Source organism: Macaca mulatta, chromosome 1, assembly GCF_049350105.2.
Source record: "Macaca mulatta isolate MMU2019108-1 chromosome 1, T2T-MMU8v2.0, whole genome shotgun sequence".
Classification (NCBI taxonomy): Eukaryota; Metazoa; Chordata; class Mammalia; order Primates; family Cercopithecidae; genus Macaca; species Macaca mulatta.
Window position 1 is genome coordinate 39,969,859 of NC_133406.1, and position 22,860 is coordinate 39,992,718.

The 22,860-nt window shown below is 39.2% G+C and overlaps 1 protein-coding gene across 2 annotated transcripts in view; it reads left to right on the forward strand.

Annotated features, from left to right (window-relative positions):
• Positions 1–22,860, forward strand: part of RGSL1 (regulator of G protein signaling like 1) — a 98,571-nt gene that overhangs the window by 51,858 nt on the left and 23,853 nt on the right. For both annotated transcript variants that reach the window (XM_015122377.3, XM_078001081.1), the window contains 4 exons: positions 12,665–12,770; positions 18,211–18,404; positions 20,848–20,965; positions 21,414–21,534. In XM_015122377.3, coding sequence (XP_014977863.1) covers positions 12,665–12,770; positions 18,211–18,404; positions 20,848–20,965; positions 21,414–21,534 — 539 coding nt within the window. The remainder of the gene's footprint in view (positions 1–12,664; positions 12,771–18,210; positions 18,405–20,847; positions 20,966–21,413; positions 21,535–22,860) is intronic.

Sequence of the window (22,860 nt, forward strand, 5' to 3'; positions counted from 1 at the left end):
AATTTCTTTCTTTCCTCCTTCCCCCTAATCTTTGCAGCCTCTGGTAACCACCAATCATACTCCTTGTCTTCATGAAATCCCTTTTTAACTCCCACATATGAGTAAGAACATATGATATTTGTCTTTTTGTGCTTGGCTTATTTCACGTAACATAATGACCTCCAGTTTCATTCATGTTGCTGCAAAAGACAGGATTTCATTCTTTTTTGTGGCTGGATAATATTCCATTGAGTATATGTACCATGTTTTCTTTATCCATTCATCTTTTGATGATTACTTAGGTTGATCTCATATCTTGGCTATTGTAAATAGTACTACAATGAACATTGGAGTGCAGATTTCTTTTTTCCTTTTTGGGACAGGATCCCTCTGTCACTCAGGCTGGAGTACAGTGGTGCAATCATGGCTCACGGCAGCCTTGACCTCTTGGACTCAAGTAATTCTTCCACCTCAACCTCCTCGAGTAGTTGGGACCACAGGCACATGCCACCACACCCGGCTAATTATTTTATTGTTTTAGAGATGGGGTTTTGGCATGTTGCCCAGGCTGATCTCGAACTCCTGGGCTCAAACAATCCACCCACTTCAGCCTCTCAACGTGCTGATAGTGTGAGCCACCATGCCCGGCCCAGATGTTTTTTTTGATATGTTGATTTTCTTTCTTTAAAATACATACCCAGTAGTAGAATTGCTGTGTTATATGGTAGTTCTATTTTTAATTTTCCGAGAAACCTCCATACTATTTTCCTACTGGCTGTATTAATTTACATTCCTACCGACAATGTACAGGTGTTTTCCTTTTTACACAATCTCACCAGCATCTGTTACTCTGTCTTTTTGATAAAAAGCCATTTTAACTAGGATGAGATCATATCTCATTGTAGTTTTGTTGCTGTTGTTATTTTTGTTGGATGTTGTTGTTGTTGTTATTGTTGTTGAGATGGAGTTTCCGCTCTTGTTGCCCAGGCTAGAGTGGAATGGTGTGATTTTGGCTCACTGCAACCTCTGCCTCCCGGGTTCAAGTGATTCTCCTGCCTCAGCCTCCTAAGTAGCTGGGATTATAGGCGCCCACCACCACACCCAGTTAATTTTGTATTTTTAGTAGAGACGAGGTTTCACCATGTTGGTCAGGCAGGTCTTGAACTCCTGACCTCAGGTGATCCACCCACCTGGGCCTCCCAAAGTGCTGGGATTACAGGCGTGAGTGACTGCGCCTGGCTGTCATAGTTTTGATTTGCATTTCACTGATGATCAGTGATGTCGAGCATTATTTCATACACCTGTTGACTATTTGTATGTTTTCTTTTGAGAAATGTCTATTCAGATTTTTTGCCCATTTTTAAATTGGATTATTTGGTTTGCTGTTGAGTTGTTTGAGCTTCTTATATATTCTGGTTATGAATCCCTTTTCAGGTGGGTAGTCTGCAAATATTTTCTCCCAGCCTATGTGTTGCCTGTTTATTTTGATAATTGTTTTCATTACTGTGAATAAATTTTAGGATGTAATCCTATTTGCATATTTTTATTTTGGTTGCTGGTGCTTTTGAGGTCTTACACAAAAAGTCTTTGCCCAGACGAATGTCCTGGAGCATTTCCCCAATGTTTCAGGTCTTAGAAGATTTTTGTCTTTAATACATTTTTATTTGATTTTTGTATACAATGAGAGATAGAGGTCTAGTTTCATTCTTCTCCATACAGTTATCCAGCTTTCTTTTCTATTTTTTATTTATTTATTTATTTATTTATTTATTTTTTAGACAGAGTTTCACTCTTGTTACCCAGGCTGGAGCGCAGTGGCGCAATCTCAGCTCACCGCAACCTCTGCCTCCTGGGTTCAAGAGATTCTCCTGCCTCAGTCTCCCAAGTAGCTGGGATTACAGGCATGCACCACCATGCCCAGCTAATTTTGTGTTTTTAGTAGAGATGGGGTTTCTCCATATTGGTCAGGCTGGTCTCAAACTCCCGACCTCAGGTGATCTGCCCACCTCGGCCTCCCTAAGTGCTGGAATTACAGGTGTGAGCCACTGTGCCTGTCCAGTTATATAGGTTTCTTAGCACCATTTAATGAAGAGACTGTAATTTCCCCATTGTATCTTCTTTGCACATTTGTTGAAGATGAGTTGGCTGTAAAGGCATGGATTTGTATCTGGGCTCTGTGTTCTGTCCCGTTGATCTATGTATCTGTTTCCATGGTGCTGATTTGGTTACTGTAGCTTTGTAGTAACTTTTGAAACCAAGTAGTATGATGCTTCTAGCTTTGTCCTTTTTGCTTAGGATTGCTTTGGCTATTTGGGGGTCTTCTGTGATTTCATATAAATTGTGGGATTAAAAAAATTTCTCTGAAGAATGTGATTGGTGTTTTGATAGGATGAATCTATAAATTACTCTGGATAGTATTGTCATTTCGACAGTATTAATTCTTCCAATCCATGAGCATGGAGTAACCTTTCGTTTGTGTATATCTTCTTTTTTGTTTCTTTCATCAGCATTTTGTAATTTTTCTTGTATAGATCTTTCATTTCTTTGGTTAAATTTATTCCTATATATTTTATATTTTTGTAGCTATTATAAATGGGATTCCTTTTTACTTTTCAGATTGTTCACTGTTGGTGTATACAAATGCTACTAATTTTTGTATGTTGATTTTGTATCCTGAAACTTTACTGGATTTGTTTATCCGTTCTAACACTGCTATTATTGTATTACGGTCTTTCTCTCCTTTTACATCTATTAGTACTTTGATGCTTTGGTGTTAGGCACATAGATATTTATAATTGTTGTATCCTCTTGCTAAGTTGACCTCTTTATTACTATATAGTGACTCTCTTTGTCTCTTTTTATAGTCTTTGATTTGTTGTCTATTTTATATGATGTAAGTATAGCTATTCTTACCTCTTTATTTCTGCTTGTATGGAATATCTTTTTCCATCCCCCCACTTTCAGTCTGTATATGTGAAATGGGAGAGTTCCCTGACGGCCCCACCCCCCGGCCCCACTGCAGAAGGTGCAACAGGGGTGTGGCTCATCTGTTCGGCTGCTGCATGCTCAAACCCCTTACAGAAGGAGGGGCATGCAGACAGGCAGGTGCAGGAGCCAGGGCGAGCACTTCTGGCCTCCAGCCCCACAGTAGCTTTGACAGGTGGGTTCCTGCAATTATCAGAGCCCCAGTGGGTGCGCCACAGTGCCGTTTTAGCTCTACCGTCCAGAGACAGCTTAAGTGTTAACCAGCTCAGTGCCCTCTTTGTACCTGGGTTCTTGTCTGGTGTCCGGCAAGAATCAGGGCACACACAGATTTGAAGGATGGTGCATGATGGAGATGGCTCTCAGCAGAATGGAGGTGGAAGTGAAAAAGGGATGGAGTGGGGAGATGATCTTCCCCTGGAGTTTGGCTACCCCATGGCTGATCTTCTGACTGTCCCCAGCTGAACTCCTCTCAACATTCTGGTGCTACTTCTCTCCTCTCCTTCTCTGCTGTGCTACTCTTCTGCTCCTCTGCTCTTCTGTTTATCTGCCCATGGAGCCTGGGGTTTGGGGTTTATATGGGCACAGGACGGGGGGCGGGGCATGGCAGGCCAAAAGGCAACATTTGGGTACGAAAACAGGAATGCCTGTTCCCATTTAGCAATGTGGGTTTCCAGGCCTAGGGGTAGGGCCTTTGCCAGGGAACTGCCCTCTTCAGCCCAGTATTTCCCTATCTCCAGTCCATATTGTTTTCCCCCTCTGAAGAGGCACATCTAACTGCCATTAGAATATGGATGATGACCAATCTTAGCTACTTCCTGCTGACAGGGGCATTGTTTTGGGGAAATCAGAAGTCAGATTCCTCCCAGATCTATCTAAGGGTCTCTGGAAAAACGAAGCCATCATCCAAGGCTCTGGTTGCCTGACCATTTGGAGTTTGATAGCCTAGGCGAGAGAGAAAAAACAAGTTTTATAAGGTTAAGTACGCATGGGTTAAACATGTGTATTATACAAGGAAAGAATCTAGTGCCAAAGACTACAGAAGTAAGAAGTGAAATATACTAACAACTTGTACCCCAAGCTGTTTTACCCTAGTGAAAGAAATTAAACCTTGTACGGGAGCAGTCATACTTTAGAAGAGAGATAACTATTCTTGCCACATCTGTAGCAGTTAACAGATGCATTCTGGGAATTCTGGGGTTTGCGGACTTGCATGGTGACCCTTAAAGCTTCTGCCTCTTTCTTGTGTCTCCCTGTCTCTATTGTAAAAGACTAAGGCAGCCACTTCCAGGAGGTTCTCCAAAGTACTATCTGATCCCAGGGCCCGTTTCTGCAACTTCTTCCTTGTATCAGGGGCTGCCTGAATAATAAATTTATCCTTTGGGGTTAGCTGTCACTTGACAGAATCAGGAGATAGAGAGCTGTACTTTACCAAGGCCCTTCTTAGCCTCTCTAAGAAAGCAATGGGATTTTCTTTTCTCTCTCTCTCTCTCTCTCTTTTTTTTTTTTTTTTTTTTTTTTTTTTTTTTTTTGAGACAGAGTCTCGCTCTGTTGCTCAGATGAGAATGCAATGGCGCGATCTTGGCTCACTGCAACCTTCACCTCCTGGGTTCAAATGATTCTCCTGCCTCAGCCTCCTGAGTAGCTGGGATTACAGGCACCTGCCATCATGCCCGGCTAATTTTTGTATTTTTGTAGAGATGGTGTTTTACCATGTTAGCCAGTCTGGTCTTGAACTCCTGACCTCAGGTGATCCACCCACCTCGGCCTCCCAAGGTGCTGGGATTACAGGCGTGAGTTACCATGCCCAGCCTGCAGTGGGATTTTCATTAAATCCCTGGTGTATCATGGATAGCTTGCTGTAATTGAGAGGCTTGGTCCTCGTCCTGCGTAAGCCTTCCATTATGCATACCTGAAAGTGTCTCCTCTTCTAGTCTCCCATCTCATCACTGGGATCCCATTTAGGGTCATTCACTTGTACTGCTTCTCTTCCAGTTGGATGAAGTTTGCCCCCTTCCCTGATGCTATATGTGATACAAAGCTTATCCCCAAATCTCTCTGCCGCTTGCAGAGTGGCCTGCTTCTCAGTGTTCCTCAGGGTCCATTCAAAAGTAACATCACGTCTCTCCAGGAGAGTGCAAATATTTGGGTTAAATTCTGGAAAGCCTCTATATATCTGTCGGGGTCATCTGGAAACCTGCTAAGATCCCCCTTAATTTGCTTCAAGTCCTGTAGAGAGAAGGGGACTTGGATCTTTTTAAAACCAAATTCACCAGGCATCTGCTGGAGGGCAAGAGTGAGACTGGGGGTCTACAGGGAGGACTTCTAGGAGGGGGCAAGCATGAGACTGAAGCAGGATAGGACCTTTTCTACAGAAAAGGTCCAACCGCCAGATGGTGTCGAAATGAGTGGTTCCTTCCTGAGACCAAGCCAATCCTTCATAATTTGGCCAAACTTTTGTGCAGAGGGATATGAGGCATTTTTTCCTCCAGATTCCGAGGGTCAAAGCAGTCCCAGAGGTTCAGGATACACTCCAGAGGAGTATAAGCTGGGGGTGGTGAAGAGAGCAGGTTGCCCATTTTGAAAGACAGGAAAATAGAAGTGTTTCTCATTTCCTTTCCTTCTTTCAGTGAAAACTCAGGATGTAAGGGAGAGAGAAAACAGGGAGTCCTCCTTTCTCTTCCATCTTTTCGTCCCCGAGTCCCAGTAACCACGGCAGGCGCCACCCATGGGTGTCACTGAGTCCCAGTAACCATGGCAGGCGCCACCCATGGGTGTCACTGCAGCCTGCACCCATGAAGCAGGGAGGGCCTAGAGAATAGGAATTGTCTGCATTCACTTATGTCTCCATCCCACTACTGTTGGCAACTTTGGGTTCCCTGGGCCTTATCTATGCCATAGAGCATGGCCTCCTTTCATGAAGCAGGGATTTAGTCGGCAGGAATTGGTCTTGCCCATTTACATTGTGCCTGTTGCCTGGCTTTGAATCCCTCAGATCTGGTTTTCCTTTCTAGGGCCGCAACCTGGAGCCTGGAATCGAGTTTGGGACAAAAAAACTATTTCAGAGGCTGCATGGATCTGTTTAAGTCTCAAATGGGCCCTGGTGAATTTGCAGTTATCAGTCAACAGGGGTTGCTCCTCCCTATCATAAGCAGAGTGCATGGGGGAAGGAAAGAAAAAAAAAAGAAAACAGTTTAAAGTACTAAAAAAAAAGGAAAAGAGAGACAGAGAGAGAGACAGAGGGGGTGGAGGGAGAACTTCTTGCTTTGAGCAAATGAGTTCCTTTAATTATTGTATCTTTCCCCCAGTTTAGACCAGTGAGGATCCTTCAGCCATGGGGGGAATGGCTCTGCTGGCAAGGCAAACAGGAGGCACTGGCCAGCTGCCTACGCAGGGTCCCAGCGGCAGCCGTGGTTTTTTTCTACCCCCGCCCCGCCCCCGCACCCGTGGCCATTGGGCGCAGCCGGTACATGCTGCAGACTCGCCCAGGTGCCCTAGCCAGAAGGGGAGGGGATAAGGAGAGGAGCCACTGTGCGTGGGACCCTGTGGCCGTGGGTTGGGCTTCAGGGTCGCACCAAACAGAAACCACATCGTTCTGAATTGCACCTCTGATGGCTGGGCCAAATGCTCATTCTATTTAATGTCATTGCCACAGTCTGTAGCAAAATCCTTTACATTATAAAAGAAGAGATAGGAGCCATTTCAAACCGTGAAAGAAGAGAGAGCACAGCAAAGTCCAGGTGTCCTGGCTGATGGAGTTCAGTCTTGGAGTCTTCCAGCAACAAATGATGCCTTTGTTGCCCCAGGGATTTACTTCAGTCCTCTGTGATGGCTAGGCCTCCGTGAAGGGAAACAGCCAATATTCCTTTACCCACAGGAAAGAGAGAGGTGGCAGGCCAGAAGGCAACATTTGGGCACAAAACCAGAAATGCCTGTTCCCATTTAGGGTCGTGGGTTTCCAGGCTTGGGAGTGGGCCCTTTGCCAGGGAACTGCCCTCTTCTACCCAGTATTTCCCGTCTCTATCTCCTGTCCATATCATCTGTATGGGTGAAGTGAATTTCTTGCAGGTAGCATATAGTTGGGTATTGTTTCTTTATCTGTTTAGCCACTCTCTACCTTTTAATTGCAGGATTGAGCTCATTTACACTCAGTGTTATCAATAAGTAAGGACTTACTACTGCCGTTTTGTTGCTTATTTTTCTGGTTGTTTTACAACTCCTTTCTTCCTTTTTTCCTTTCTTACTGTCTTTCTTTGTGGTGAAGTGATTTTCTCTTGTAGTATGTTTTAATTTGTTGCATTTGATTTTTAGTGAATGTATTATAGATTTTTGCATTGTGGTTACCATAAGGCTTACAAAAAACATCTTATAGATATGTTATTTTATAAAGAAGTTAATCTATCTTAGATCATAAAGAATAAAAACAAGGAAAGTATTTTTTTAAAGCTTTTACACTTTAACTCCATCCCTACCACAGTTTGACTTCAGTTATCTTAATTTACTTATTACTAATGTTTTAACAGTTTCTGTAGCTGTTACCATTTTTGATAGTTTTGCCTTTTGGGTTCATACTAAGTTATGAGTGGGTTGAACACCACAATTATAGTATTAAAGTATTCTGGGTTTGTCTGTGTACTTAATTTTATCAGTGCGTTTCATACCTTCAAATGTTTTTTCATTTGTTTGCTTTTTTAAGTTTTCTTTTCATGTTAGTGTTTTTTTCTTTCAGATCAAAGAATTCCCTTTAGTGCTTCTTGTAAAACGAGTCTAGTGTTAGTGAATTCTTTCAGCTTTTGTTTGTCTAGGGAAGACTTTACCTCTCCTTTATAGTTGAAGGATAACTTTTCCGGATACAACATTCTTGCATGGCAGTGTTTTTCTTTCAGCACTTTGAAAATCTTGTTCAACTTCCTGCTGGTCTGTATGATTTCTATCGAGAAGTCTGTTACTAGACGAACTGGAGGTCTCTTATATACTATTTGCCTCTTTTCTATTTCTGGTTTTTATTTATTTATTTATTTATTTATTTATTTATTTATTTGTATTTTTCTCTCTGTCCTTGACTTTTAGGTGTTTGATTATTATAGTCCTTGGGGTAGTCTTATTTGGGTCAAATCTGTTTGGTGTTCTCTGACCTTCCTGTACCTGGATATTTATCTCTTTCTCAAGTTTTGCAAAGTTTTCAATTATTATTGTTTTTTAAATAAATCTTCTATCCCTTGCTCTTGCTCAAGTCCTTCTCAAACACGAGTAATTCAATTTTCTCTTTTGAAATTACTTTCTATATCTTGTAGGCAAACTTTGTTGATTTTTATACTTTTTCTTCTTTTTTCTCCTCTGACTGTGTATTTAAAATAGACTGTCTTCAAACTCACTGGTTCTTTCCTCTCCTTGATCCATTTTGCTTTGAGAGCCTCTAATGAATTTTTCAGTTCAGCAAATGTATTTCTAAGTCCCAAGATTTCTGTTTAGTTTCTTTTTATTATTTCAACTTCTTTGTTAAATTTCTTCAATGGATTTCTGAATTGTTTTTCTGTGTTATCTTGGAGATCACTGAGTTTTCTTAAAACTGCTATTTTGAATTCTTGGTCAGAGAGCTCACATATCACCATCTCCTTAGTGTTATTTTCAGGTTCCTTGTTTTGGTCCTGGGAAAGGAAGATTGTGGTTCTCTGTTTGCTCTTGTTTCTTGTGGGTCTACATATGTGTCTTTGCATTAAAGGGTTATTTATTCCAGTCTTCTCTGTCTGGCTTGTTTTGTTTTTTATTGAATATATTTGCTTAGAGGATTTTTTTTGTTGCTTGTTTGTTTTGATATGGAGTTTTGTTCTATCACCCAGACTGGAGTGCAGTGGTACAAACATGGCTCACTGCAATCTCAACTTCCTGGGCTCAAGTGATCCTCCTGCCTCCACCCCCCAAGTAGCTGGGACTACAGGCAAGCACCACTATACCCAGCTAATTTTTTTTTAAAATAGAGATAAGGTCTCACCATGTAGCCCAAGCTGACCTGCTAGGTCACACCCTCCTTTTCAGCTCTAGGAGGTATCTAAACCTCAGAATTGCCTCAGTTCTAGTAAAGGATTGGAGCACTGCTCTTCCCAAATGGAGGGGATCCCAAAGGGAATATCCTGGCAGTGCGGGAAGGCTAGTTAGGGGTTTGTGCCTATGGGACCTGTGGGACAAACCTCCTACAGTGTGATGTTGCTGAACAATCACTCTAATTTGATGTCTCCTTTGACTGATTTATAGAGCAGAGTTTCCAGAACTGGGGATGGTGGTCCCACCTCCCCGCTTTGCCTGTCCTCAGGAACAAATTTCCCTTCAGGCACTCTGAGTTCTTCCCATGAAGATGTTTCCCCTGCCAGAAAACCCAAGATGGTGGAGAAGCTGGTTTTAAACCTCAATCTCACTTTTTCCACGGTAGAAACAGCAAGTTGGGGGAAAATTTTCCATGTACTTGTTGCTGGGCATAATGTGGGGAGGGGTGTCTCAGATGTGGAAGTCCAATTCTCTTACCATCTGCTCAGAGTTTTTTCACTTCTCTGCATCCCTGGGAACTGTCTCATATTATATTTGAGTTCCAGGATATTTCTGGCAACAATCTTAGCATTGTCCATTTGTTTTTGTTTTTCTGGGTTGTGGTGGGTGGAGAGTGAAGCCAGCATCCTTCCATGCTGCCATTTTGGTACTCTGTGTTACTATTTTTTATTTGTCCCTTCTGTTCTATATTTCTTTTTCTTTCCTTTTCATTTTCTTTTAGATTAAGATGGGGGGGGGTAGGTCAATAATTTCTGTATTTTTTATCTAGTAAGGTGTTTTCTTCTTCTTTTAGAGATTACCATATCGATTTTCAAATGCATCCCTGACATACTGGAGTTTGATGTAAACCAGTATTTCTAATGAATATGTATTATTGTTTTATGAGTCAATATTTATTTAGGCTAACTCACATATTTACCTTTTTCTTTCTTTTTCATTGATTTTTGCTCCCCCAAATTGCCATCTAGAAATTCTTTTTATGTCTAAAGAACACCCTTTGATATTTCCTTTAGTGTTCATCTGAAAAATGTCTTTATTTTGCTTTTATTTCTGAAGAATATAATTTCTGGATGTAGAATTCTTCTTGGAGTTGTTTCCTATTAACACTTTGAAAATGTTATCCCATTGTCTGTTGGCTTCCTTACTTCAATTTGAGGAGTCATCTGTCAGTTTTCATTGACATTGCTTAGTAGAAGAAAATAGTTCTTTTTTCCCCCTTTTCTTTACTATAATATGCCTCAGGTTTTATGCTGCTTGTAGCTTTGGAACTTCTGGACTAGATATCTTTTGTCAGTTTTAGGGACTTTTCAGTTATCTCTTTGTATTTTTCCTGCTCCATTCCATCTATCCTGATAATTTTATTTTACATATTTTTGACTTTTTAAGTGTATTTTGTATACTTTTTTCTGTATTTTTTATTTTTCCTCCTCTGTGTGTTTCAGTCTGGATATGTCCTTTGCATCTAACTCCTAGTTCAACAATTTTCTCTTTAGTTGTGTATAATCTGTCATTCAACTCATCTGCTAGTTATTACTTTTCTTACTTGTAATCATTAAACTTTTTATTTCTAGAATTTCCATTTTTTATAATAGTATCTATTTTGATATTTTTCTTTTTATCTTATAATTACTTGAACTATACTAACAATAGTCACTTTAAAGTTTATATTTGAATTTTCAGTGCTTATTTCAAGTACCATTTCCCCCCTCCCTTGGTTTTTGGAGAAGTCTTTTAAAATATCTTGTTATTTCTGCTTGATTTATGAACATCATTGGTGAAAATTTGTAGAGCCAGTTTGAACCTCTGGATGAAGTTATTTTCCTCCAGAGAGGATTTTTACTTCTGACATACACTAAACTAGTAGCATCCAAATAACCTTAATTTACCCAGGGATTAAGTTGTTTCAAAGCTAGTTGTCATTCCCTTTATGATGAGCTATTTCTTGTTTTCTTTACTCTTTGGAGTTCCAACTGAAAGCTTGGGGTGTTTATCAGGGCCTCTTCTCCTTTGCTGTTTTGTAATTTTTGCCCCCTTCTGCCCTGAGAATCTGCCAAAAGCTCTGCTAAATTCCCCAGTAGCAATTTGTTTACATAATTGTCAAATGTCTTAAGAATAAAAGCTATGTCCAATGTTTTGCCCATTTGCTAAAGACCTATGGCTTTGTCTTGTGTCCCATTGTGACTTTAACACTGGAAATGCCTTTAGGGTGGTGAAAGTATTGTTATAAACTGACATTCCTGGTTTTTAGCATCCTCCTTGTTTCTAACCTCTATATATTGATGTTGTTTTGTCTTAATTTTTTATAAATTTACTTTCACTTGGAAAGCGTATTATTTTTATCCAGTATGTCTAGGTGTTTTGTATTGGGAGGGTTTTGGTTTTGTTTCATTTTTATTTTATATCTGGTCTTCCATAGTCTAGATTTTATTTTTTCACTTAGTTGCATTTGTTTAGATCCAACATATATTTCTATTGCTTTTAATACTTTTTGTATGCTTTCTGAAGGTATTGCCAAGCTACACACAAATTTCCTGTGTGGGTACATTCTATTTAAAAATTGTTTTAAAACAATAACTATATAACTAGGTCATGTTCTAATTTCTATAAGTCAGATGAGTAACACACCATCTATACCTTTGATGAGTTCATAGTCTATGTTTTCTTCTACAACATCAACCGCAAAGGGCACTTATAATACTGAAATTCATGAAATCTATTGTTCTTCAATAATAATGTTTTGTTTTTATTATTTAAAATTATTTTTATAGACAGAGTCTTACTCTGTTGACCTGGCTGAAATGCAATGGTGTCATCATAGCTCACTGCAGCCTCAAACTCCTGGGCTCAACTGATCTTCTTGCCTGAGCCTTCCAGGTAGCTAGGACTGCAGGTGCACACAACCACACCCAGTTAATTAGAGATGGGGTCTCACTGTGTTGTCCAGACTGATTTTAACATCCCAGCCTCAAGTGATCCTCCCACTTTGGCTTCCCAAAATGCTGGGATTATAGGCATGAGCCACTGTGCCCAGGCAATAATGATGTTTTGATATATGCGAGAGAATAATGGTTTCTAAATGGCAATAGGGAACCAGACACCCATTCTGAACTTGTATGGTGTGCTAGAATATCATTTGAGAAGCTTACAGGGGAAGCAGCATCCTTGGGAAAGAAAATGGTTTTTATTAAAACAAGAAGATGGAGGGAACTCTTAAAGAAGAAGTCAACAATCTGTGAAAGTTTGCTTATTACAAAGCAGGGATTCCAGGGGACAAGTGGAAAGATTTAGGGTAGGATAATAGAAGTGTCGAGGAAGACAGAATGTCATGTGGAGTATGGTCTAGTAAAAACAGCTGATCGGAGGAGGCCTGACATTTGGCATTAACTAATGTAACGAGGAGAGAGACAATCTGTCTGAGGAAGGTGGGCGCTAGACCTAAAGGCCAACATACTTAGGTAACATAACCGGGACTGATGTTCATGTCAGGGGTATCAGTCATCCCTAAGTCTGTTCTTAACACTAATGACCTGAGATGGCAGCAGTTGTGGGGACAGTGGTTTTTTCACATGAACTTAATGTCTGAAAAATGTCCTTGCTACTTTTTCTCTTTTCATTGCTTATAATATAGTGTTCTCCAACTTAGTGATTTTTTTTCTTTTAGATTTTAAAGTGGAAATTATCAAGGAACCAAAGATATTTTCACGCTCAAATAGGAAAATGTCCTTCCTCAAAAAAACTCTTGTAAGGAAGCCATCAATGAGACCCAGGTGAGATATAGAATCTGGCTACAGCAACATCTTCAGGCACACACTTTTGAAAAATCTCAATGTGTCTAATGGTAAACTTATCTCTCTACGTGTAGGTTTTCAGACCCTGTTCCATATACAATACATAAGGCACAGATACTCTTAGTATTTTAAATCATTTATTTTCTAAAATCAGCACTATGCAATGTATATATGTTATACAATAACTTTTCAAACTTAAACTATCATAGACATCTCATGTCAGTATGTGCAGATCTACCTCCTTCCATGAGTGTACTACAATTTATATAGACATTTACATGGTCTTTAATTTTTTAATTGCCATAAACAGTATCACAATAAACATCTTTGTCCCTGTTTCTTTGCCTATTTGTGTCTTCTGGATTATGTACTGCTGTAGTAGCCTCCTAACTGGTTCCTTACTTCTTGTCTCTCTCCACTTATAATCAATCTGAGAATCAAACTCTGATAAGGTCCCACACTAGGCAAAGACCCTGTGGCCTTTTCTTTCAGGAGTGCCCACCCACCTTTCTGTCCATGTACCTCAGCATAAGTGCCACCTATACATAAAAATTTCTCCAAATATTATGTTTGCTATAACTTCCTTCTCTTCTGAAACCCTAAATGTCTAAAGTACAGTATCAAGCATTTATATGTACTACTTTTTACTGATCTTTACTTTTTAGGTATGTTTTCCAACTTCTTGACTTGACCATAATTTTCTTGTGGGCCACAGCATTCACTTACTCATGTATTCATTTTCATTCGTTACTATCTATTATCTGTCATGGCTAGCTATATGAAAGGTCCTCTTCTAGATGAGGATATGGTAGAACATACACATTTGCTAGTCAAAATCTCTGGCGGAATATTTTGCATAGAAAAAACTCCCACCAAACATTTTCTTTTTTTAATTAATTTGTTTTTCTTGAGACAGAGTCTTACTTTTTGTGTCCCAGCTGGAGTGCAGTGACTCAATCACAGCTCACTGCAGCCTCAACATCCCTGGGCTCAAGTGATCCACCTGCTTCAGACTACAGGCAAATGCCACCATGCCTGGCTTTTTTTTTTTTTTTTTTTTTTTTTGGTAGAGACTGGGTCTTGCCATGTTGCCCAGGTTGGTCTCAAACTCCTGGGCTCAAGTGATCCTCCCACCTCAGCCTTACACAGTGCTGAGATTACAGGTATTTGGACCCAGCCAAGAATGTTTTCCTTTATTGATGACATTCATTGAGGGTGATAAGTCTTTTGTCTCATCTAACCACTGTAGATAGATCTTCCTCCCTTTCAGCAACTGAAATTATTCTCTGAGGTTCAATCATTTGTCGTTTTTGCTTTTCCAATTTGTTCTAGTCACTGATCTCCAGTATGTCTATAGAAATACTTAGTTTTCAATTTCGTTAAGCATGAATACCACGGAAGTCTTAAATCACGTATCTGTAAGATCACCGAGTCCTAGAAGACATATCAGGGTCATATCGTCTAGTTTCGTGACTTCAGTTAAGACCAAGCAGAATAGCTCACAGATACCACAGCTGCAATTCTCTTAAACCTTTTCCCTATCCCTTATTCAATAAGTAAATGGCTATTGATTATATACTGTATTCTAGACACTCTGAGTTCTAATGATGTAAAAATAAGACATAGTCCTTGCTCTTAATCTAATTATGTAACTAAAGAAAATGCAAGGCTGACCTTAAAATGTCATGATACAATATTAGCTAATTACTATGGGAGTGAAAGGAGAGAGAAATTTTGAGTGAGGATCAGAAAAAGTTAGAATATCAGAAGATGCTCAGAATAGCATGTGCAAATTCAATTGCAAAGAAATTAGAGTATTTTGTAGGTAGGGATAAACCCTACTCAAAGGTGAAGATAAAACACAAAGCTATAAATTCATGAATATAAATGTAATATTCAAAGACTTGAAAATAGTCCAGTGATGTTGAAGTATAGAGTGCATGTGGCGAGGGGACATAAAACATAAAAAGCCAAATTGAGACCAAATAATTAGAAAAAGGTATTGGGTAGATTATTAAAGAATTTGCATTGATTAAATGGCAATGAGGGTATTCTTTGGGGTTTGCTGGAGCAGTGGGTGACAGAAATATCTACTATATAGATTTTTAAAATATTACTCTGACAGAAATGAGAGTATAAGGAGTCAGACATCCAGAGGTTGAAGGCAGAGATAATGTAGTTGGAAGGTCTTTGCAGTGTTCAGGAAAATGATAAAGATTTGAGGTAAACAGTGGAAGTAGAAATGGAAAGGAAAATACAGATGTACAAAGCAATGAAGGGAGAAAATCAGACTTCTGGAATGGTAGAGCAAGAACCTTGTAAGTAGTCTCTCCATAAAAGTAAAACTGGGAAAACTTGTCAAAAAGAATTTCAGAACTCTGTAAATTAACTGAAGGCATATAACAAATAAAAAATTGCTCATCCAAGAAAACTACCAAACCTCAGTAAGAATAGTGTAATCTGTGCCATTTTAACTTGTAATCACTCAGATCACCAACAAGCTTCATAGTCATGAGCACCAGCCGTCTTGCTGCCAGCAGAGGCCACTGATATGGTCTGGAGCTCTACAAAAAAGCCAATGACCAGGAGCACTGTCAAAACCAATAGTAAGCCTCGTGGCCCAAAAATTGGGAGGCCACTATCACAGCCACTTAAGGCAGTGATACTAGTTCGGCAAGCAGTAAAACATTTAAAAGTAAAAAAGGGAAATCTGGGAGCAAGATATTCCCAAGGGACTGTGCAAATGCTGTGCAGACGCTCAAGAGAGACCAAAGAGGAACCCAGTTATCTATTTATCATTGGGTTATCATAAGGCCCTGAAAACTAGTATAAAAAAGAAAATTAAGGATTAAAAAGAGAAAAAACTGAGCAGACACTTTAGTAGCCACACACTTCAGGGGAGATATACGCCACAGAACTAGCCCAAGTAAGACATTTAACAAAAAACAAAATATAAAAAGCAAACAAAACCATCAACAGCAGCAACCTTTGGTGGATGAGGGATGGGGTGTAAATTCAGACTCCAGGGTTGCGATAATATATTACCCCAAATTCAACTTTAAGCAAAAAATTATAAGACACACACACAAACAAAATCCCAGGAAAGTATGGTCCATCCACAGGGAGAATAAAGGCAGTCAACAGAAACTCTAGGGTAATTCAGATGTTGGACTAAAGACTTCCAAGCAATAGGTTCAAAAAACTAAAGAAAATCATGTCTAACGAATTAAAGGAAAGTATGATGATAATTAATGAAATATAGAATATCAATAATGAGATAGAAATTATAAAATATAATGAAAAAATCTGGAGTTGAAAAGTACATAACTGAAATGAAAAATTTACTGGAGGCAATCAATAACAGATTTAAGTTGACAAGAGTCATAGAGATCCACACATAAACACATCATAATCAAACTGTTGAAATATAAAAACAGAAAAATCTTCAGTGCTGCAGGAGAAAAAGAACATATATTCAGTGGAACTACAGCAAGATTAAAGTTTATTTCACATTAGAAACAATGATACCAAAAGTAGTGAGATTATATATTTAAACTAAACTCAAAGAAAATTAATAATAACTGCTAGTGTGTAGTACATAAAATAAAGAGAAAAACATAGAAAATCCAGGTAAATAAGTTAATTCTTTGTAGAGGTCAATAAAATTGTTAAACTGTAAGATGTATTGACCAGGGGAAAAAAGATGACACAGATAATCAAAATCTGGGTTTAAAGAGGGCATATAATCACTGCCCTGCAGAAATTAATAAGATTGTAAGGAAACGCAAGAAACAAACTAGGCAACTTAGATGCAATATATAAATTTCTAGAAACACCCAAATCATTGAAGTAAGCTAGCTACTTTTCAAGGAAAAGTAGAAAATGTTAATAAATCTATAATAAGAAAAAAATCAAATTAGTAATTTAAAATTTTCTCACATAGAAACACTCAGGCACAGACAGCTTCACTGGAGAACTCGATGAAATATTTAAAGGATAAATAATGTCAATATTCCATGAACTCTTTGAGGAAACAGAGAAAGAAGGAACACTTGCTAACTTTTCTATGAAGCCAGTATTTTCCTAATCCCAAAGCCAGACCAAAGACGTCATAAGAAAAGAAAACCACAGACCAATACTCCCTCTAGTTTCTAATGAAAACCTTCAATACAATATTAGCAAATCAAATCCAGCAATATATAAAAAAGATCAGTGGACAGGCATGGTGGCTCATGCCTATAATCTCAGCACTATGGGAAGCCGAGGTGGGCAGATTGCTTGAGCTCAGGAGTTTAACGCAAGCCTGGGCAACATGGTGAAACTCCATCTCTACCAAAAAAAAAAAAAAAAAAAAAAAAGCAAACATTATTAGCGGGGAATGGTGGTGCATGCCTGTAGTTACAGCTACTTGGGGGCTAAGTGGGGAGATCACTTGAGCCTGGGAGGTCAAGGCTGCAGTGAGCTGTATTCAGGTCACTGTACTCCAGCCTGGGTTACCAAGTGGAATTTATCCTAGGAATACAAGGAATGCAAAAACCAGTTAATACACCACATTAATAAAATAAGGGGAGGAGAAATTCACATGATTATCTCAGTTGATGTAGAAAAAAAGGCTTTTACAAAATCTAACACACACGTGTGACTTTTAAAACTCTCAATAAAATTAGAATAGAAGGGAATTATCTCATTCTGATAAAGGGCATCTATTAAAAATCTATGGCTAACATTATACTTAATGAAATAGGTGTATAAAGGAAGAAGTTGTTGGTCAAGATGTGGGTGTATGTAGAGAGGTTTAAATAATAACTATAACATAAAGATGAGGTTTGATGTGGGCAGTTGAAATGTAGAAGTGGAGCTCATGGGAACTGGAGATATAAATTCACTATATCAATAAAATTTAAAATCACTTCCTCATATCAATAAAAATTGAAATCACAGAGGAGGCACAGATTACCCAGGAAAAACCATAAAGCAAAAGAATAGAGGATTAAGGATGAAACATTAGGGGCACCTTTATTTGAGGAGCAGTGAAAGAAGAAATCAGCAAAGAAAATTTAGAATCATTAATTGAAAACTGCTAATCATGCTCCACCTCACAGAAATGACTGCTAATTAGGAGTTGTTTTGAATCCATAATGTAAAAAGAGAATTCCCTTGAAAAAATTGTCCCCGTTAAAATATCTACCTTCATCTTCCATTGGGAAGAAAGATATTGGACCAAGCTTAGAAACGGTACATAAAAGTTCAAGTTAATCACCAAAGAAATAGACAGATTTAGCCAATCCATCCACAATGCTCTTCACATATGGCTAAAGGTCCTATAGCCTGGGCAATGCCCTTCCACATTTTCTAATTGAAACAGAATCCAGAATCATCATTCCTTCCTCTCTACCAAAGATGCTTTCTTGTTTTCCAGAAACTTGACAGAAGTCCTCTTAAATACACAGCACTTGGAGTTCTTCAGGGAGTTCCTCAAAGAACGGAAGGCTGAAAGCCCATTGCAATTCCTCATAGCTGTACAGAAGATCAGTATGGAGACCAGTGAAAAGATTTGCAAGTCTCTCATAGAAAACGTAATCAAGACTTTCTTCCAAGGCCAACTCTCTCCTGGTATGCATCCTCTCCTGATCCTGTTTTCTCTCTCTCTTTAGTGTCTTAAGAGAATAGCCTGTCTCGTGTGAGCCCCCAGAGAGAGTGGTACAGAGCAGCAGCCACATGGGGCAATATTGAGACAGATTAAGAGGGAAGGCAAAAGCAGAGAACAGTAAAAATAAATCCAAAGTCTTAATACAAGTTGTATTACTCTGTTCTCACACTGCTGTGAAGAAATTCCTGAGACTGGGTAATTTATAACGAAAAGAGGATTGACTGACTCACAGTTCCACATGGCTGGGGAGGCCTCAGGAAACTTACAATCATGGCAGAAGGCACTTCTTCATGTAGCAGCAAGAGAGAGAATGAGTGCCAAATGAAGGGGGAAGCCCCTAGTAAAATCATCAGATCTCATGAGAACTCACTCACTATCATGAGAACAGCATGGGGGAAATCATCCCTATGATTCAATTATCTCCACCTGGTCCTGCCCTTGACACGTGGGGATTATTACAATTCAAGGTAAGATTTGGGTGGGGTACACAGAGCCAAACCACATCACTCCACCCCTAGCCCCTCCCAAATCTCATGTTCTCACATTTCAAAACACAATCATGCCTTCCAACATTCCCCCAAAGTCTTAACTCATTCCAGCATTAAGTCCAAGTCCAAAGTCTCATCTGAGATAAGGCAAGTCCCTTCTGCCTATGAGCCTGTAAAATCGAAAGCAACTTAGTTACTTCTAGAAACAATGGAGATACAGGCATTGGGTTAATACACCCATTCCAAATGGGAGAAATTGGCCCAAACAAAGGAACTCAGTTCCCATGCAAGTCCAGAATCCAGTAGGGCAGTCATTAAACCTTAAAGTTCCAAAATGATTTCCTTTGACTTCATATCTCACATCCAGGTCACACTGATACAATAGGTGGGCTCCCACAGCCTTGGGCAGCTCCACTCTTGTGGCTCTGCAGGGTGCAGCCCAACTCCCAGTACCAATTTACTGTATTAGTCCATTCTCATACTGCTATGAAGAAATACCTGAGACTGGGTAATTTATAAAGAAAAGAGGTTTAATTGACTCACAGTTCCACATGGCTGGGGAGGCCTCAGGAAACTTTCAGTCATGGTGGAAAGCACCTCTTTACAGGGTGGCAAGAGAGAGAATGAGTGCCCAGCAAAGGGGGAAGCCCTTGTAAAACCATCAGATCTCATGAGAACTCACCCACTATCACTGAAACAGCATGGGGGAAATCACCCCCGTGATTCAATTATCTCCACCTGGTCCTGCCCTTGACACATGGGGATTATTACAATTCAAGGTGAGATTTAGGTGGGGACACAGAGTCAAACTATATCGCTAGTAAAAGGAGCCAAGTCTAAGATACTTTCACATGTATCCTCTCATTTCATTTAATTTTATTTAATTCTAAAAATAGAATTTTATTTAATCCCTGTACTATAGGGATAGGCAGCTCCACTTTACTAATGAAGAAAAGGAAACACAGAAAAGTTAACTAGCTTGTACACTTGGTAGAACTTGAATTCAAATTCAAGTCATTTGACCATTAAACCAACTAGCCTGAAGTTAGATACAAAAAGCAAGAGTTAACTGCCTGCAAAGGTGGAGTATCCACCACCCATGAACTGTGAAGAAAGTTGTACTGGGAAGGAGAACTGTATGCCTGAAAATCTTTGTTTCATAAGTTGTGTCTTATATTGTTTCCTAAGGTGGAAGGGTAAATATGGTAAATAAAATCTTGTCTAAAAGCAGAAGTTGCAAGTAATGCAAAGCAGTGAAGACAAAGCCTCCTGTTTTGTCACAGATGGTATTTTTGTGTGTTTGTTTTTTGCTTGTAGTAAACCAAGATAAGAAAATAAATTTTTATGAATATAGAAAATATAGAAAAATAGGTCAAATTAGCAAATCTTTATTTGTAAGCAATATTTATTTGTTGATCTCAGGATGTTGAGATCTGTACAATATTTTGAATGAGCTAGAAGAGGAAGAGTGTCCACATCCTATCTTTGATTATTTTCAAGTCTCATTAATGAACACAAGTTTCTGAACAACTGGAGAACCATACTGCCCTCACAATACTTACCTGGAATCTTGGATTCCCCATCTGCCCAGCAATCTAACTATAATCCTTCTGCTCTCTCTCTAAATCCGAATTTTTCAAACCAGCTGCAGAAATAAGTCCTTTGAAAATTTCTTTCCCCTTAAGCACTCATCCTCAAAATTTGAATGAAACTCAATGAGGAAAAGCTTTTGATTTACAAATGCATTTGCACATAACATTTCAAATATGCTTTGAAGATTTTCAAACAAACTATGGCGGGATCAGAGTCTAGCCAGATTGAAAATGGGGGCTGTGAGACTCTAAGATAAAAAAACCACCAGCTATCTCAGAAATGGTAGATGAGGATTACGGCTTCTTTTCCCTCTTGCATTTTCTAGAAGAAATGCTGCAGTGTGATGCCCCTATTATCAAAGAAATCAGTCCCACGCGTCATGTCACCACAACCACCCTATTAATTCTCCAGGGATATATTATGAAATCTATAGAAGAAAAGTGGTGAGTATACTCAATGAAGGAAAGGATTCTTCCTGGAGTTGCTCCTTGGCTTCTGAAAGCCATATTCATCAAGGGTTTCATAATCCATTTTCATAGTTCATTGCCAGAGCCTCTCTACAAAATAAAAAGTCAAACTTATCTTGAACTTTCCTACCTATCTACCACACACACACACACACACACACACACACACACACACACACACACAAAAACACACATACACATTTCTGTTCATTTGCATTAACAAGAAACAATACAGTGTTGCTCAGGAAGGTTTGGCTGACATTAACAAAGGTCTGATAGAGTAAGAAGATAATTTTTCAATATTTTACCATTCCCCAATTACCACTGAGACTTCCTCTAGAGGCTGAGGTAGGTTTGCCTGGACCGTTATCTTTTATGTGCTAGATTTTTGTCCTGTTTGATATTCCTGATGTCTTTCTGGCAGGTTTAAAGATTATCAAGACCTGTTCCCACCTCGCCCTGAGGAGGTGGAAGTGCAAAGTGAAGTACAAGTTTCGTCTAGGAAGCCCTCAAAGATAGTGTCAACTTACCTACAGGAATCCCAGGTTAGTGAAGAAGAAAGTGAAACAAGACATTAGAGACAAGAAAACCATCATCTTGGGGGTAGGTTTTTAAATCCCCATTTTGCAAAGGAGGAATCTGAGACTCAAATTATTATACTAGGGATTTAAGAAGTCCCTCTCTTCTCTACCTGTGATTGGAATCAACTGAGTAATAGGTACAGGGGTTGGACACATGGAGTTCTTCTAGTTGAAAGTTAGTGTGGAGGGCATGGATTGGCAATGAAGCAAAGTGATTTTGCTGGTCCTCTGCACCCAAATTAAACTTACAAACCTAGTCACTGGTCTAATGGAACAACTTAGACCTCCACTTACCAGGGTGAGCCTCTTGCTGTATAACAAAAGGTGAGCTTGAAACAGGTGTCTTGCAGACAAACAAACCAGAGTGAGAATGCAAAGTACTGAGAACACCATTTCCTTCTTTCAAACTATCTAGCTCATTCTTTGTCCTATGGGAGGACAGAAAAAAAGGAAGAAAGAGGAGACAGGAATGTTACTCAGGAAAGTCTCTATATGGTTTGAGAACAACAACAAAAAATACATGCCCCGTTAGAGAATCACTTGCTCACTGTGTTTGAGTTGGTCAGTATCAGAAAAATTTTAGCCCAGCTTGATCTGACTCCAAAGATCATTCTAAGATATCTCAGAAAATAATGCCTAAGTCCATTGATCCAGTACTCAGGAATGAAAATGTGTTACTCTTCTTTTTCTCCTCTGTATTTCCTCCATATATGAATAAACTCCATGTCAGGGCACCATGAATGGTCATATGGACTACTAAAAAGAATACTGTACCCAGAACCAGTGCACTTGGTTTAATTTCAGACCTTCCAGTTCTTAGAAAATAAGATAAAAGGAAACCAACATGTACTTAATACCTACTCTTTGTCAAGCATTGCATTGGGGTTTACATATAACCATTAAGTCTCACTGCAACCCTGAAGGGCTATTGTTTCTAGCTTACACATGGAGACATGGAGACATAGGTTAAGCAACCTGACCCAAATTACACAATTCGGTTCTGAGAAGCTGAGCTCCAGACTCAAACTTTTTGATCCCAAATTCAGTGCGTTTTATACTTCACTGCTTTCTGTCTAAAGCCATGCTTATGTTGTTTCCCTCTCTGTAGACTGAGATAACTGAACTAGTTAATCAACAAGAGTCTTTCTGGCTCTAAGTGTCAATTTCTTGAAGGACAAATAAAATGTACAGTGGTTCCTAGGTACCTATTAAAAAACAGATGAAGAAACTTATGAAATTCATGTGCGTGCGCATGCATGTGTGTGTGTGTGTGTTTGTGTGTGTGTGTAT